The sequence below is a fragment of the Psammomys obesus genome, unplaced genomic scaffold, assembly GCF_907164565.1.
Source record: "Psammomys obesus unplaced genomic scaffold, mPsaObe1.curated_primary_1811, whole genome shotgun sequence".
NCBI lineage: Eukaryota > Metazoa > Chordata > Mammalia > Rodentia > Muridae > Psammomys > Psammomys obesus.
In genome coordinates this window covers 10,924,567-10,940,752 of record NW_026586550.1, presented here as the reverse complement: position 1 = coordinate 10,940,752, position 16,186 = coordinate 10,924,567, and the positions used below count along the sequence as shown (strand labels likewise).

Sequence of the window (16,186 nt, the reverse complement as noted above, 5' to 3'; positions counted from 1 at the left end):
CAATAGTCTGGGCCCTCCCCGGTCAATCCCCTAATTAAGAAAATTCCCTACAGGCTTGCCTACAGCTCAATCTTAGGAAAACATTTTCTCAGTTGAAGTCCTCTCCTCTCAGATGACTCTAGCTTGTGTCAAGTTGACATAAAACTAGCCAGCACTGTAGGGGTGAATAAACATTTGCCATATTGAGTCAAATAGTAATGACGGTACCAGAATGGAGTCCACCCTTGACACAGCCGCCACCGACATTAAATGAGGCCTGAGCTGGAAAATGTGTTCCATTTTGTGACTCATGTTTTCATCCTCAGTTCCTACACAATGCTGTTTGTCACACTGGGACAAGTGCCTCTTTCTGGTGGCCTCCACAGACTGCCCCTCCGCTCCTCTCCACACTGTGACCCTGGAACAAATGGCAGCAGGACTCATAGGTGCAGTCATGTCTTTATTCCTTTAGTGACCAATACAACAGCACCACAGCACAGCAGGGGTCCTGCCTGAGGACCCTGGGAAGGCAGGGAGGACAGAGAGATGGGCGGTCAGCCATGGGCTCTTCTCCCCGAGGTGTGGAGAAAGCTGTGCCTGCCCGTCTCGCCCAGCAACCTGAGAGAAGCCACCGGGGAGGGCAGGTGTCTAGGCCAAAGTCCTACAACCCATGTCAGCCCCGATCTACCCCAAAGCACCAGGGCTGAGGAAGGTTCCAGGCAGAGCCAAGGAAGGGTGACCTGTTAAGAAGAGCTTGCGTGTGTGTTGTATGCGTGTGTGTACATGTGTGTGCTTGTGTGTGTATGGGGCAAGATGTCTACACTACTTAGCATATGAGATATAACTGCTAAGCCACAGGACCTGCCTGGGGACAAGAGAGACCAGGAACCAGGGCCTCGGAGCTCTGGAATCTGAGTCGGGACAGAGGCCACTGTCCCCACTACTTCCATTCAGAGAGGGTGGCGGCTCCTGTTGGAAGCAGGTTTAGAACAGGCACTGCCCTTGGGCCTGGGCAGAGGGGCCACCCCGGCCTGCGCCCACATCACGTGTAGGCCATCTTGCTGCACACCCAGGGACGGGTCGTCAGACACTCCGTTGACACCAGCCTGGTGGGTTCCACGAAGACACACTCCCCCATTCCTGAGATCGAGAATCTGTGGTAGAAGAGACAAGACCAAGTGCTTGCACGCAGCCCATCCCAGGCAGCCCGTCCCAGGCAGCCGGTCCCAGGCAGCCCATCCCAGGCAGCCCTGAGGCCCTTTGCCTGTACCTCCCTCCAGCCATCCCTCACTGGGCTAGCTTCCAAGACAGACATCGGTGTACCTTCCTAGCTCGCTCCTCCGCTGACCCAGCCCTGGGCCCCGACCACGAGGCCTGCTCCACACATATGCCACCAATGCTCTGGGCCTTCCTCACCCTGTTCCTATCCTTCCAGGGCCAGCGCCCAGGTGTCCAGCTCGGAGCCACCTTCTGCCCACCTTACCCCCATAGAACCCTGTTTGCACCTTTCGCCACACCCTTGAGGGGCAGTGTCTGTTCCCACCAGTGAGGCAGGCAGCGTCTGAGCACAGTGCAGGCTCTGCGTCCTGCTCGTCTGTGCTCCTCGACAGCACAGTGTCCGGAAAGGAAGGCTGAACTAAATCATCCTCGCAGGACTGGCAGGGACAACCCGCATAATGAAGAGTCGGGCCTGGAATTCATCAAAACCACGACGCAGGGCCCTGGGGCTGTTCCCCCAGTCTGCTCCCTGGTAGCTGAGAGGCCGTTGAGCCAAGCGGTCAGCCCCTGAGAGACCCTAGCCTCATAGCCTCTCTGGAACACTAAGAGCAGGAAGTTTCCAGAGGGGCAAAGAAAGGTTCTTCCATCTCTAGGCTGCGAGAGAGAAAGGGATGCTGTTCCCTAGCATCCAGACCAGAAGCTTAGCACTCACTTCCGCAGAGGTGACCTGACTGTCCCTAAGCCTACCCTGCTGCCCAAGACCATCGCCGCATCATCTGGCCATACAAACACAGCACCACTGTGCCCCCAACACCTCCCTCGGGGCACCCGAGGATGCTACCACGGGGAGCCACAACGCCAATGGGCAGCTGTGTTCAGAGTTCCCGTCTTCCACAACACACCTGGGGCCCGCTAACCACAGAAGGCACATCTCCCGTCATGCCTTGCAACCAGGTGTGGACATGTGACTAAGTTCTGGCCAACAGGAGCGGCACAGATGGGGTAGTCCCAGATGGGGGAGATCTTCGTCTCTCACCGTGAAGCTCCGCGTACCACAGAGCCACCAAACCAGGCCGGACTTTGAGGGGAATCAATCAGTTTCATAACGAGACCCCTGCCACAGACCCCAGCTGCCTTGAGACCTAGCGTCTGTAGCTGCCACACAGCCGCGCGCCTCTCCCAGAGCCGCCTCAGGGGCTCATCTCCCGTCTAAGCTCTTCTCTCCTAGGAAACGGAGTCTCTGCTCACGTGTCTGGGTCAAACGGGTCCCCATTGACCCAGTGGAAGTCGTCCCCGACTCTGCGCAGGCCAATCCACGGCTCCCTCCGCGTGAACTTGAACAGAAATTCCTGCAAAGAGAAAGAGAAACCCGGTCATGGGGCGCAGTTCTGTCACTGGGGCACGGCCCAAGCCAAGGCTCGGCCTGGTGGGTACTGGTGGGTACCAGGAGGATGGGTCACTTTGACAGGAGGGTGAGGATCAACAAACCCTGGGCAGGCAGGCCGCCACACTGCTGGAACAAGACTGGAACAGCTTCCCAAGGTGAGGTCGCCGCTGCCGTCCTCGGGAAAGTAAAAAGATCCCGTCCCCCAGCTCGCCTCTGCTAAGGCCTCTGCTAAGTAGCCGGAAGTTGGGGGTGGCTCTCTTAGATTTCTGGCCAAATCTTACCCCGGCTAAGCTCCTACCTATACTATTAGACTTTCTCAAAAAGTGACACAGAAATACTGGGCACTGCAGACAAACAGAAGCTGATTTAGAGACCCGTTCCTATCTATCGTTCACAGAGCTTTGTCACAAAGATTCAGGGATTCTGTTTCTTCAGCCTTTCTGTTGGCAAAACAGCTTGAGGTGTTAACTGAGCCAGCACCTAGGTTTGGAGGGTAGGAAATGAGGACGCTTTTAATTGTCTGAGGGTGTTCTCGGCCTCTGTGTCACCCTCTAGCTTAGCCGAGCAGCCTTGGGTGACAGCGGCCTGGAGGAGGTTCAGGTGTTCAGACCCCAGGGGCCTCACCTGTATCCCCGCGCTGTACAGCGGCTGGGTGACTGGAGACAGGCAGCCAGGGGGCCATTCTCCTTGGGTGTGGCTCTCCCATGGCTGTCAGGCGTGGGCCTGAAGGTCCCCTGCTTCTGCCCAGTGCTCACCAGTTCTTTCTGGCTTTGGATCACAGCCAGCGCCGCCTCGTGGGTATGGCAGTACTGCCTTCCGGTGTTCCAGTCTCTAGGCTCCTCCGAGAAGTAGTAGCATTTCCTTCCATAGAGTAGCCAGTCCTCTGGGCAGGGGGTCTCACACTTGATGCAGCCCTTGGACGCTTGGGGAGGGGGAGGGGCAGGGGCTGAGTGTCTGTGAGTAGGCCCGGCCACAGCCATGTTCCCAGTCCCTTCCCACAGCCCTCTCCCCCAGCACCCCCATTCCCCACCCTGGCCCCATCTGTCTGGCCTTCAGTGCCCTTCAGAGACACTGCTGAAGTCGCTGTGCCTCAGGCAGGAAATCCACACGAAGCGAACAAGAGGGCCATTGAGGAAGCCGCCATCAGGGGACAGTACAGGAGCAAACCCAAGGTAAAATCTCTCTCCTAACCCTAGGAATTCAGACCAGGAAGGGACCTGAAGGCCACATCTCTGCAGCCAGGGTAGGATCTGGCAGGATAGTGTGTCACTCTCGTAACCAGGCTCTTTCTCGCTGGCTCTCCATAACCCTGCTCACCCCTGAACTTCTGGGAATTTCCTTTTAAATTTTGAGTCCTGAGCCAGGCAGATGCCTCAGTGAGTAAAGACGCTTTGCCTCCAGACTTGACAACCAGAGCTGAATCCCTGGAACCCACAGAGTGGAAAGAGAAAACTAACTCCTGCAAATTGTCCCTTGACGTCTACATCCATGACCCCACCACTAAATATAAATGTAAAAAATATATGAAAACAAAAACAAACCACTAAGGGCTGGAGAGATGGCCCAGAGGTTAAGAGCACATGCTGCTCTTCCGAACAATCTGGGTTCAATTGCCAGAACTTACACGGCAGCTCACAACTATCTGCAACACCAGCTCTAGGGGATCCCGTGGCCTTTTCAGGCCTCCATAGCACACAGACACACACATATGGACATACACACAGAGAGACACATACAAACACATACAGACACAGAGAGACACATACACACACAGACACAAACCTCCCACACATTCTCTTTGGGGAAAGCAGTTCATACTGTCCTTCAACCTTCTAAGACCTCTCGTTACATGCTTACTTATACTCTGGGTCTCTTAGAAAACAGAACATGTGTTAATCCAAAAAAAAAAAAGTAGTTGTTAGTATAGCTTTGTTCTACATGTATTTATGTCTTTTGGGCTCATCTGAGACTTGGTTTCACTGTTAGTCCTGGCTGGCCTGGACCTCACTGTGTAGACCAGACTGGCCTCAAACTCACAGATATCTGCTTGCCTCTGGCCCCCAAGTTCAGGGATTTAAAAGCATGAGCCACTCATTTGAAATTTCAAACATAAGTTTTAGTTTTAGATTTCAGCCAAAGCCAAATTCTCTAAGGCTGACCTTGAACTCCTGATCCTCCTGTCTCTAAGTCCCCAGTCCTGAAGTAAAAGGTGTGTGCCACTATGCAGGCCTTAATGGTAAGTTAATTTTAATTCTTTTCCCCATCCATCATATGGGATTGTGTTAACTTCAAATTTTATGAGCATGTGGTTTCTTCTCCTTCATATAAATGATTAATTAAACTCCTGAGTAAGATAGGCCAAGAGCACACCACACCAGCCAAGGAGCTACACTGCCCTGGGGCCTCCCACAGGGACACTGACGCACTGTTGGACACTGTGGGCATGCCTACTCACTGCCTCAGGTCCACTCGGGAGCGCTGGCCATGGCGTGGCTGCCTTCCTGGGTTGCCCTGAGGAACAGCTGAGCTTTGCCGAAAGCACCAGACCCAGGTCCATACATTCCCTGACCTCCCAACCCAGGACAAGAATTAAGGCAAAGTGAGTCCTTTTGTAGCCTTATTCTAGGCAAAGTCGATCCGGCCCCAGTGGCCACTCAGTCCGTTTGCACACACATTCAGACCCTCTGCTTATCAAACAAGTTGGACAAGGGAGATTTTGGTAGAGACTGATCGTGTCAGCGGATTTTCACCATTTTAATGAGGCTTCCTATTCCTGGTCTAACTGCTTTCTAAATATTGAAGACCAGGAGTTCAAGGTCCGCCTCAGCAACACAGGGAATTCAAGGTCAAACTAGGCTACATCAGAGCCTGTCTCAAGAAGAAAAAGAAAAGGAAGAGGAGGAAAAAGAGGAGAAGAAGGAGGGGAAAGGGAGGAGGGGGAGGAAGGGGAAAAGGATGAGGAGGAAGAGGGGGTGGAAAAAGAAGAAGATTAAAAAAACAAAAACAAAAAACAAAAAACACCTGCAATCACTTCTGCAAAACTCGAAGAGGCCAAGACATTTTTCCAGAAGTCTCAAGAGCACTCAGATCCCTGCTCAGAGCCTCGCTGTCCTGCTTCACCTCACAGTTAGTCCGCTCAGTACCACACAGCACCTGTGCTTGTTTCTGTGTAGCCTCCAGAGTGTGCCCCTTCGGCACAAGGATTATTTTGAGCTGAAGACAACTGAGAGTCAACAAATGCAAGGAAAGCTGCCTTGCCCTCCTCCCCCGGTCCCCAATACTACCCCCAGCGCTTGCTCCAGGATCTGACGTAGCAAGGCTCAACAGGTGTTTGTTGAATGAATGTGATGTTTAAGGTCTCATATCTCCAAACCATCACCTCCAAGAGGCGTTGTCTGCCTAACATAGCCTGATCTGAATGCCCACAGCATTTATGAGCTAATTCCTTGCTACCTTGATTCCTACACAGGCAATGAAGGGGACGTGCACAGTCCTTGTGGGACTGTATTACTTTAGGCTACAACTGTGTTACCAACCCACACTCTATTTCTCATTGACTGTGTCCCACCCCTGAATTCCTGATACATGGAGGAATTTACCTAGCTGCACATACTGGGACCAAGCGTGCAGAAGCCACATTGCTGACACACTCCGACATGCACACTCACCCAGGATGCTCATGACCACCAGGATGGCAAACAGAAGGACCGCAATGGCCCCCAGCAGCAGACGTGTGGTAGTATCTAAAGGGAAGACAAACGAGTCAGGATCAGCTGCCAGGCTGTTGCCAACCACCACCACCATCCCCAGGTCCTAACAGCAAAGCCTTATGGGCTGGAAGCAACCCTCAGGGTGACTGTGGTGATGCCATTTGAGAGCCACTCTTCCGGCCATGGCCCCAGGTCTGTCACCGCTACTGCCCACAGGCTCCCTCGAAGGCAGTCACACCTTTCTGATTTAGACTGACCTGGGGCTTTTCAGGCACACTGCAGGTTTCGCCTCCTGCCCTCACAACCTCGTGACAGGGTCTCTGCTCCCCAGGTCCTCCTCCTGTGCCCACACCGCCTGGCACCCTGCCCACCCTACAGCATGTCACCCACCCATACCTCCAGCTTCTCCTCACTTTCATTCCCACTTTACATTTTTATCTTTTTAGTTTTTTGAGACAGGGTTTCTCTGTGTAGCCCTGGCTGTCCTGGAACTAGCACTGTAGACCAGGATGGCCTCGAACTCATAGAGATACGCCTGCCTCTGCCTCCCAACTGCTGGGATTAAAGGGGTGTGCCACCACTGCCTGGCTCAATATTTTTTATCTTAATAAAGGAAGCCTTTTTGATTTAAACATAGGGTTTTCTTTTTAAGATTCGTGCTGTGATATATAGGTCATATTGTGATATATAGCTTGTAAGATGCATATAATACACGATAGCATTAAGTAGCCAGGCTGTCCCCATCATCTGTTCACGAAACTTTCACCTCTGAATTCAAAGGCTACATACCCACTAACCCATGACTCCTGAGCCCCACCTCCCAGCCACCATCCCTCTGCTTGGGCCCCATTCATTTGCCTGTCCTGCTTATTTCATGAGTGTACTCTTACGGCACTTTTTCTTTTGTGTCAGGCCCTCTTCACTTAACACGTCCTCAAGATTCATCTGTTTTGTAGCATGGAACAGAACCTCGCTCCTTTCTGTGGTTTATTATTTTGATATGTGGATACACCGCATTTGGCCTCTCTATTTGTGACAGTTAATTTAACGGTCAACAAGAGGAGAGGGTTGCAGGGAAGGACTGTGTAGATCAGGTTAGGCATGCCTGTGGGGGATTGCCTGGGCTGTGTTCCTTGTGGGGAGAAGCCCAGTGGGTGGCACGCTTCCCTGCCTCAGTCAGAGTGGGGACTGTGAGCTGGGCAGTGAGCATTTGGAAGAAATGCGTGCGTTTCTCTCTGCCTTGACTGTAGTGTGACCAGCTGCTTCAAGCTCCTGCCCCGATTTCCCGGCAGTTATAAGCAAAAATCAACCCTAAGTCGTTTCCTGGCTCAGATTTTTTTTTTTTATCACAGCAATGGAAACAAGACTAGGACACCATTAACCTGTTGGCAGACACGTGGGGCGCTTCACCTTGGCCACTGTGAGTCACGCAGCTATGAACGTGGTGGAAAGATCTGTCGGGGGCCCCTGCTTCCGGTTCTTTGGGATACAGGCCTAGGGACTGCTGGATCAGAAAGCAGCTATGTCCAAGCTTTTGAGGAGTCATCAAATTGTGATTATAACATTTTACGTCTCTATCAGCAACACTGCAGGGGTTTCGTTTCCCCATATGCTAGCACCTGCTGCTTTCCATTTTCTTCTTATCGCCATGATTACCGTTATCTATAACATCCTTGGAGCCATGAACGCCTCTTCTACATTTTTTGCCTTGGCTTTTTCTACCATCTTGACCATTAAATGTACAGATATCACATTGGTGGATATCACATTGGTGCTTATTAATTCAGCATATGAATATTGGGGAGGAAATTAACCTTCAATTCAAAGCAGTTGTCTCAGAGATGTAGCATCTGGACCCTTCTGACCTGCTCTAGCCCGACCCAGCTGCTGGCCCTGGCTGGCCTGAGTCTCCCTAAACCAGTGGCCTGAGAGTTTCTCTGCCCCAGTCCTGTGTTGGCTTCCTGTGTTTCCTCCCCCGGATCTGCTCTTCTGCGGCTTACTCCTTCACCCTGATACAGCATCTTTTAGCAGCTGCCTCCAGATGAAGTACAATAGGGACACAGAGAGAACTTGGTTGTGAAGAGTATGAACTGTCCTTGCAGAAGATCTGAATTCAGTTCCTAGCACCCATGTCACAAAGCTCACAGCCACCAGTAACTCCAGCTCTAGATCCAACCCCCCTTCCTGGCCTCTGCAGTTCCTGACTGCACACACACACACACACACACACACACACACACACACACACACACACAATTAATCTGCCGTAAGTACAAGCCCCATGGTGAATAGTACCCCGGAGTAAGTGATGTGGTCTGGAAATCATTCCTCAGAACTTTGAAAGTGTGTGTTGTCACCTAGCGGCGCCAGTGTCATCTTTGAAAAGCCTAGCTCTCTATCTTCACCGTCAGCCATTTTATTTCAATCACTTGATTGGGTTCTAGCCAAGAATTCCATCCTGCATGTCACACAGTGATTGAATATAGATACTTCTATCTACTTTAGCAGGCAATTGATGAGCCTCTTCAACCTGGAAATTCATGTCCTTCAGTGCCTTCAGAAAAAAAATTTCTTTAATTATATCATTGATGATTTCTTCCCTTTCATTTTCTGATTTCCTTCTGAAAGTCAAAGTCTTTAAATGTTTGAGCTCGTGGGTTGTTCCTCTTTCTCCTCCTCCTCCTTTTTTCCCCTCCTCTTTATTTTTCTCCTCCTCTTTTTCTCCACCTCTTCCCTTTTCTCCTCCTCTTCCTTTTCCTCTTCCTCCTCCTTTTTCTCCTCCTTCCTTTTCCTCTTCCTCCTCTTTTTTCTCCTCCTCCTTCTTTTCAGCCTCTTTCTTTTCCTCTTCCTCCTCTTCCTATTTCTTTACCTCTGGTTTATTTCTGGGAAGATTTCTTCAACTTCATCCTCTGGTCCTTCTACCAGGTTTTCCACTTCTGTAATGATAATTTACAGTCTTTGCTCCAGCTGGGCCATGGCCGTCCTCTCTTAAAGCAACCTCTTCCTGTTTAGTGATGCTGCATTCCCTGTTTCTGAAGATACTGAGTTCTTTGACAAGAGGAGAGGTGGGAAGAATGTTCACTCCTCCCCGTGTTGTTCAGGGCTGAGGCAAAGGAACTAGACAGTTCCCTGGAGCCTCTGCATCTGCTGTTATCTGTGGGAGCACAGCAGTACCCCCACAATCCTGGTACCAACTTGTCTTGGTTAGGGTCACCATTGCTGTGATGAAACACCAAAGCCAAAGCAACTTAAGGAGGAAAGGGCCTATTTAGTTTATGCTTCCTCATTGCTGTTCATCATCAAAGGAAGTCAAGACAGGAACTCAAGCAGGGCAGGAACCTGGAGGCAGGAGCTGATGCAGAGGCCATGGAAGGTGCTATATATAGGCTTGGAGAGGGCTCCTCCTAAGAAGGCTGGGAGAACACCCTCCACATTTAGCATGTAAAGGTGGACTCCATGGCCTTCTCCTTATGTAGCCCTGTATAGCACCCTGATTCTTGAGTTTTACCTCAAGTCCCTACCAGAGATGGGGACAGGCTATTTAGATCTGGAGTGCTTATCTCAAAGATATTTCATACCCTTCTTCCTATTTTCAGCCCATCTTCTGGCATTCCCCTGTCACTGGGTTCTTGGGTCCTCGACTTGAGATTCCTATGGCTCCTGTGTTCTTTGGTCTTTCTCAGGTGGACCTAAGTCCATAACCACTCAGCCTGACTCACAAGCTCTTAGCTCCAGTTGTTACTGTGATCAACATTTGAAATGTCCCTCACCTGTTTGTTAATCACTGCTAAAGGGGTAGAGAATGAAATTCTGCATTCAGACAGTGGTCTTGACCTCTGAAGCCCACAAACACTCCAGGTTCATTCCTTTAAGCAAGGTCAGTGCACCAGCGGAAATCCACTGGGCGCCACAGAGGTCTCTAGGTGTCTATACACGGGCCCCTACCTGAGGTCTATGCTGGGTTCTTCCAGGAACTAAGCTGGATTCCTCAGGGGTCAATACTGAGCTCCACTCACGCCTAGCTGCCCTCCACAGTTCTGCCCTGGGCTGTACCAGGATCCACCAGTAGTTCCCTCCAGGGGTCCATGCTTGTCTTTTCCAGGAGTCTATCTGCACTCCACTGATGAGTTCTGCACTAGGGTCTCCCAGGGCTCAACAGTGAGCTCAGCTAGAGACCAGATTCCCCAGGGTCCCCACTGCATTCCTCCTGGAGTCTACGCTGCCGTCCACTAGAGGCCTACACTGTCTGCACCAGGCTCCATCAGGAAACTTCGCTCAGTTCATTGGGAGCCTATTCTGGGCTCCATCAGGGGTCTACACTAGGTTCCTTTAGATGTCTATGCTGGGTTCCTCTGGTGACTAAGCCACATTTCTCAGGGGGTCTATGCTAAGTTCTACTGGGCTCTGCACTAGGTTCCTCCAGGGGACCATACTGGGTTCTTCCATGGGTCTACACTAGGGTTCTCCATTGGGTTCTTCAGTGCCCTGGGTCCTGCTAGAGCCTGCACTGGATTCCTTGAGGGGTCTATACTGGGTTCCTGGAGGTCTACTCTGAGCTGCAACCAGAATCTATGGCTGTGCCCGCCAGGAGTCTGGGCGGATGGCTTCAGCCAGCGTGAGAGCGGAGACTGAAGAGCACCCTGAAACACAGCCCTTCCTCACTGCATGGCTGTGAGGGGTGCAGACTCAGCACAGCCTACACCAATGGGAACGACGCACGCCACAGGGCAGAGCACACTGCTGCCCAGCCTCGCTCTCCTCCTTCAAACCTATGTGCCAAGGGTGTACATGGCCTGAGTCACCTTCTGGGGATGAGAACAGCATCTGAAAGCACTTCATGGGCCCCTGTCTAGACTCTGCCCCATTCTGGATGTGGACACAAAACAGCATTACAGAGCATCTATTCTGCTCCACTTTCTCCATCTCAGAACGTATCTCTTGGGTTTTTATGAGACACCAATGCACACAAGGCCCTCCCTATCTGTGGGTTCCTATCTGCACACTCATCCAACTCTAGATCAAGATACGGAAAAGTTGCATCAGTACTGGACATGTGCAGACTTTCATGTCATGTTGTTTTTCCTTAAACAATACAGAAAAGCAACTAAGTATATAGCATTTACATTATACCTGACATTATAGTGAATCTAGAAACGTTTAAAGCTTATACCATGTGAGCAGATTCTATGCAAATATGCCATTTGCGCTCAGGCACTTGAGTATCCCTGGATCTGATGAAGGTATCTGGTATTGATGTCCTGTGGCTGCTGAGGGAGAACGATACAGCGCTTAGAACTGTGTCTCACATGGTGTGTGCTGTGTGCCCTCACTATAATGATGGCGAGCCCTAAGCTCCTTTGGATTAAGAACTGTGCCGAGTTCCTTTGGGTTCCCAAGAACAGTACAGATTGAGATTCAATACTACATGAAATGCAGTGTCCCCGGCCAGCCTTACAATTCAATCGGGTTAGAGGAACTCAGTAGAAAAGGAGGGTGTATGCATGTATATACACCACCAAAACTGAGGAGCCTCTTCTCTCCTTCCGCAGTGTGGACAGAAGGACACCCTGGACATAGTCTTCACAGGCTGCCTTTCAGAGGCCTGGACCCAGACAGGTGGGGTCCGTGTGGTGCCTGCTTCCCGGAACACATAACTAAGTACCAACAGCTGGGTGGCTTCAAAAATAAGGAATCCTCATAAGAACCAGGAGTCCATGGCTGGGCACAGCGGCACACGCCTTAATCCCAGCACTTGGGAGGCAGAGGCAGCGGATCACCATGAGTTGGAGGACAGCCTGGTGTACAGAGCGAGTCCAGGACAGCCAGGGAGAAACCTGGCTCAAAAAACCCAAGACAGAAAGAAAGGAAGGAAGGAAGGAAGGAAGGGAGGGAGGGAGGGAGGGAGGGAGGGAAAGGAAGGAAGGAAGGAAGGAAGGAAGGAAGGAAGGAAGGAAAGAAAGAAAGAAAGAAAGAAAGAAAGAAAGAAAGAAAGAAAGAAAGGAAGGAAGGAAGGAAGGAAGAAAGAAAGAGAGAAAGAGAAACCCAAACACTGAGGTGTTAGCTGGACCATGCTGTCTTTGAAGCCTCACAGAAACCTTGCTTGATTCATCCTAGCTCCTGGTGCTTTGGTAAAAGCCCTTGGCCCATGACTTACCCCTTCACCCTCAGTCATTCTTCGCACATGGCCTTCTAGGGAGCGGCTGTGTTTGTCTAAGGACACTAGTTCATATTGAATTGGGGCCCACCGACTTCATTCTGGCTTCCTCTTAACTAATCATGCCTGCTGGGACTACAGTTCCACCAAAGAGCACATTCTGAGGTCCTAGGAGTTAGGGCTCACCAGGGCGCTTGTGGTATGAATGTAAGATAACTTTTCACAAGCATCTAACTTGGTGATCATCTCACTATGCAATGGCCCACCCCCATAAGCTAGTGTTTACAGGGGCAGGTTATCTGGGCTTCTGAATGCATATTATGTGGCCTAATATTAAAAAGAACAACTGGAAAACACTGGCTCTTCATACGAGACAGAACCCCCTCGTGCCCATACCCTTTAAAAGGCCGTGGCTGATGTCTTAAACCATCTGGGGCACAGCCGGGCCAGTGTAATCCTGACTACATAAAAAATGCTAAAATGTGGAGCTTGGTAAGTTTTTAAAATTTTTAGGTAGCTCTTGCCAAATGCATGTGTGTGGTTTTGATGAGGAAGTTGTGGGTTTGTGCCTAATAAAAAAACTTTCAACATTAAAAATTCAGAATTGGTGACCACTGAGAAATCTATAGAACCTGAGGTATGCAGCGTCACGCTGTCCCCTCTCCTACCCGAGAACACTTTGCCCCACTCTCAGGCCCAAGGCTAGAAATAGCCCTATCCTGAATCACCTTCAGGGTTTCAGACCCCAGCGAGGCATCCACGTGCTGCGTCGTTACCAGCCTCCGCCTGCATCTGGAAGGACAGACTCACGCCCGCAGCGAAAGCGGCCTTCACCAGGCCAGCTACTGGATGGCTTTCACGGTTCAGGGAGGACTGCCTTCTAGACCTCAGCCTCTGACTGAAGCTCTCCCACCCCTTAAGCCATGAAGAGGGCAGAACTGCCCCTCCTGAGGGTGGCAGAGTCCTCTGATGGCCTCTGAGGGGGCAGGAGAGGAGAGCCGTGTGCTCAGAAAATGCAACCAGATTCTCCCTAGTTAGCTCTTCTGAGCCCAGTGTCCTTGGTCGCACAGGAAGAGGGACCAACTTTCCATATCAGAGAGCCTGGCAGCAAATCCCTGGGGGGTCTCATGTGTTAGTGCCAGTGTGTCCTTGAGGGAGATATTTAAGACTCTCCAGTGCTGATCCACTGGAGATGAGAGCCAGAGAGTGACTAAAGTATACCTGGCCCCATGGGTAGGTCACAGCTGCTGGGGACAAAGTAAGATCAGGGTTCAGGGAGCTCTGGGGGTTCAGCTGTATCATTTCAGATGCTCCCCTTTCTTTAAGATAGGGGCCGGACTAAGCAGAGGCTGCAAGCCCACTGGGCCCCCAGAATCCCCCTTGGGGCATATTATTAAGTGAACTGAAGTGGGGCAAGACCAGCCTCCAGAGCAAAGGACTCAAGGGCTCCAGCTGAGCAGCAGGTCATCCGTTCCCTGGCCTCCTCACCTAGGCTGTCCAGCTCTGTGCTCAGGTTGCTGGGGAAGGAGTCACCACAACAGAACCTACACTCCAGACCTTTCTCTGATTAGCTCTGTAAGGTGGAAGCTGTGAGATGAGCATGAGTCACAAGATGGGGCTTCAGCTGGTGGGGACCGGTGGCTCAAGTTTACCTTTAAGCTCTTTGTAGCTCCCCAAACTGACTCTGCCCCTGTTCTAGGGTCTCTGAGGGGGCTGGATATGCCCAGGGCCTAAGATGGTGTGTTAGCACTGGAGAAAGAATAAACAAGCCAGCTCAAAGGTCCCATAAAGCAGCAGCCACTGGTGATGACCAATCCCAACCCACAAGCTCTCCTCTTTGGATGGAGACAGGGCACCAACAGAAAAAAAAAAAAAAAAAAAAAAAAAGTCAGCAGGCTAAGACACTGAACACCCCAGAGCCATTGGGACGGGGTGCCCTTATGTGCACCAGAGACTAAAAGAGGGACAATGGTGACATCAGTAGGGAGCCATGCCAGTTCAGACGAGATGAGGCCGGACTACAGGAAGATGGCAAGTACAGCGGTGCTGGACCACCACAGAGAGCATCTTGCTTTCCTCCTGCCCAGCGTGTGGCCTCTTCCTCAGCTGATGGGCACAGGCCATCAGCCACACAGCCAGTAGGAAGGACAAGAGTTGACGTATTCAGGGCCAGAGAGGAGCCAACCAGCCACACTACCCTGAAATAACCCTACCCAATGGAGCTAAGGGCAAATGTTAGTAGAGCTGACCTTTCAAATACTTATAAAAGAAAAAAGAAATACAAACTAGAGAAGAGAGTGACATCAGGAAATACCTTTGGTAGGAGGCAAGCTTAGGTCACAGGGAAAACCCAGACACTAGCCAGACATGCTAAACGTGCATCCAAGAAGGGTTGGTTGGCCTTTATTCCATCCAAGTGTCTGTTCTGAGCTGGGGCTCTTTGTAACGGCCTTGCTTCTGGGGAAACTGTGTCTTTACCTCCATGGTTCCTAACCACTATTGGGCTTCTTCGGAGTCTGCACAGCCCTCCACAGTGCCCTTCCCTGGCACTCCATCCCCTCCATCACCTCTCCGGGCACAGGTCCTCTCCAGACCACCACCCACCTTCCTCACTGACCAGCCTTCCACAGCAGGTCTTCCTTATGCAAATCTGCTGTCTTAACCCCTCAACCGCTTCTCCAAACAAACAAACAAACAAACCTCTGTATCCTGGCCTTGCTGCTTCCTCAGATATATCCATCTCATATTCTCTCCCTCTTCTCTCTCTCTCTCTCTCTCTCTCTCTCTCTCTCCATTCCTCGCTCCCCATGCCTCCATCAGTACCCAGCACCCTATGGTTCAGTTATCCACAGGTTCTAGCTGGTTCCCGCCACGTTGTTCCTTGACCTGGTGCACCCTCGCCTGTCCCACACCCCTGAAAGACCGCCTCCCTCGGACTCTGTCCCTGGCTAATGCTACCCAGTTCCTACGGACTAGAAGCATGAGAAGCACCTGGAAGGTGACCAACTCCAGCATCTCCTGAACACCACTCACTGGAGGCCAATTCAAATTTCCTTAAAAAGTCTGTGAACTGAAGCCTCTCCTGGAGCGCCCGGGGTCATCCCTGAACCAGTATGACAAAAAGGAATAAGTGGCATCCCAAAGTCGCTAGGAGGAGCTTCTGGGGTTTCCTCTCCACCAGCCCGTCACCAGCAATGAGCCCCTCACGTCCCACAGGGTGCAGGCAGCACCTCAGGGAACCAGAGCTTTTGCTTTAATGAAGCACTGTTTTCTCTGCTACAGATTCAGGCCAACACGCTGGTGCTTCACACCGGACCCAACTAAGGCTTGGAGAATGAAGCGTGCTCCAAGGTCAAAGAGGCAGCAAAGACTGATAAAGGCAGTGACCGGAGGTGGTCCCCAGGGCCCCTTCGCCCTCTTATAGTGACATCTGCCTGCCCCTAAACCAGTGAGTCCTCCGAGCCGCCCTCCCCTCTGCGAGCTGTCAAGGTGACCGGCCACTTCCTGGGTCCCGAGCCGGGGGTCGGGGGATGGAAGGCTGCGCGCTTACCCTCCAAGGCCGCCTTCCAGCTGGTGCTGCCCTCGTAGCCTGACCCCGATCGCCGGAGCAGCCCCTCTGGGCCGCGGGCTTCGGCCTCGGCCGGAGAGCGCGGCCTGGGCGCAGCGGGCGCGGGGCGGGCGCAGGAGGGCAGCACCAGCTGGAAGGCGGCCGTGGAGGGTAAGCGCGCAGCCTTCCAC

General features: G+C 51.7%; 1 protein-coding gene across 1 annotated transcript in view; it reads right to left on the bottom strand.

The window, feature by feature from the left end:
- Positions 1–429: 429 nt before the first annotated feature.
- Positions 430–16,186, bottom strand: part of Clec2l (C-type lectin domain family 2 member L) — a 16,844-nt gene continuing 1,087 nt past the window's right edge. The window contains exons 2-6 of the mRNA XM_055602038.1: positions 15,999–16,179; positions 6,253–6,327; positions 3,340–3,506; positions 2,446–2,546; positions 430–1,133 (exon numbers count right to left, since the gene is read on the bottom strand). Coding sequence (XP_055458013.1) covers positions 1,022–1,133; positions 2,446–2,546; positions 3,340–3,506; positions 6,253–6,327; positions 15,999–16,179 — 636 coding nt within the window. The 3' untranslated portion in view covers positions 430–1,021. The remainder of the gene's footprint in view (positions 1,134–2,445; positions 2,547–3,339; positions 3,507–6,252; positions 6,328–15,998; positions 16,180–16,186) is intronic.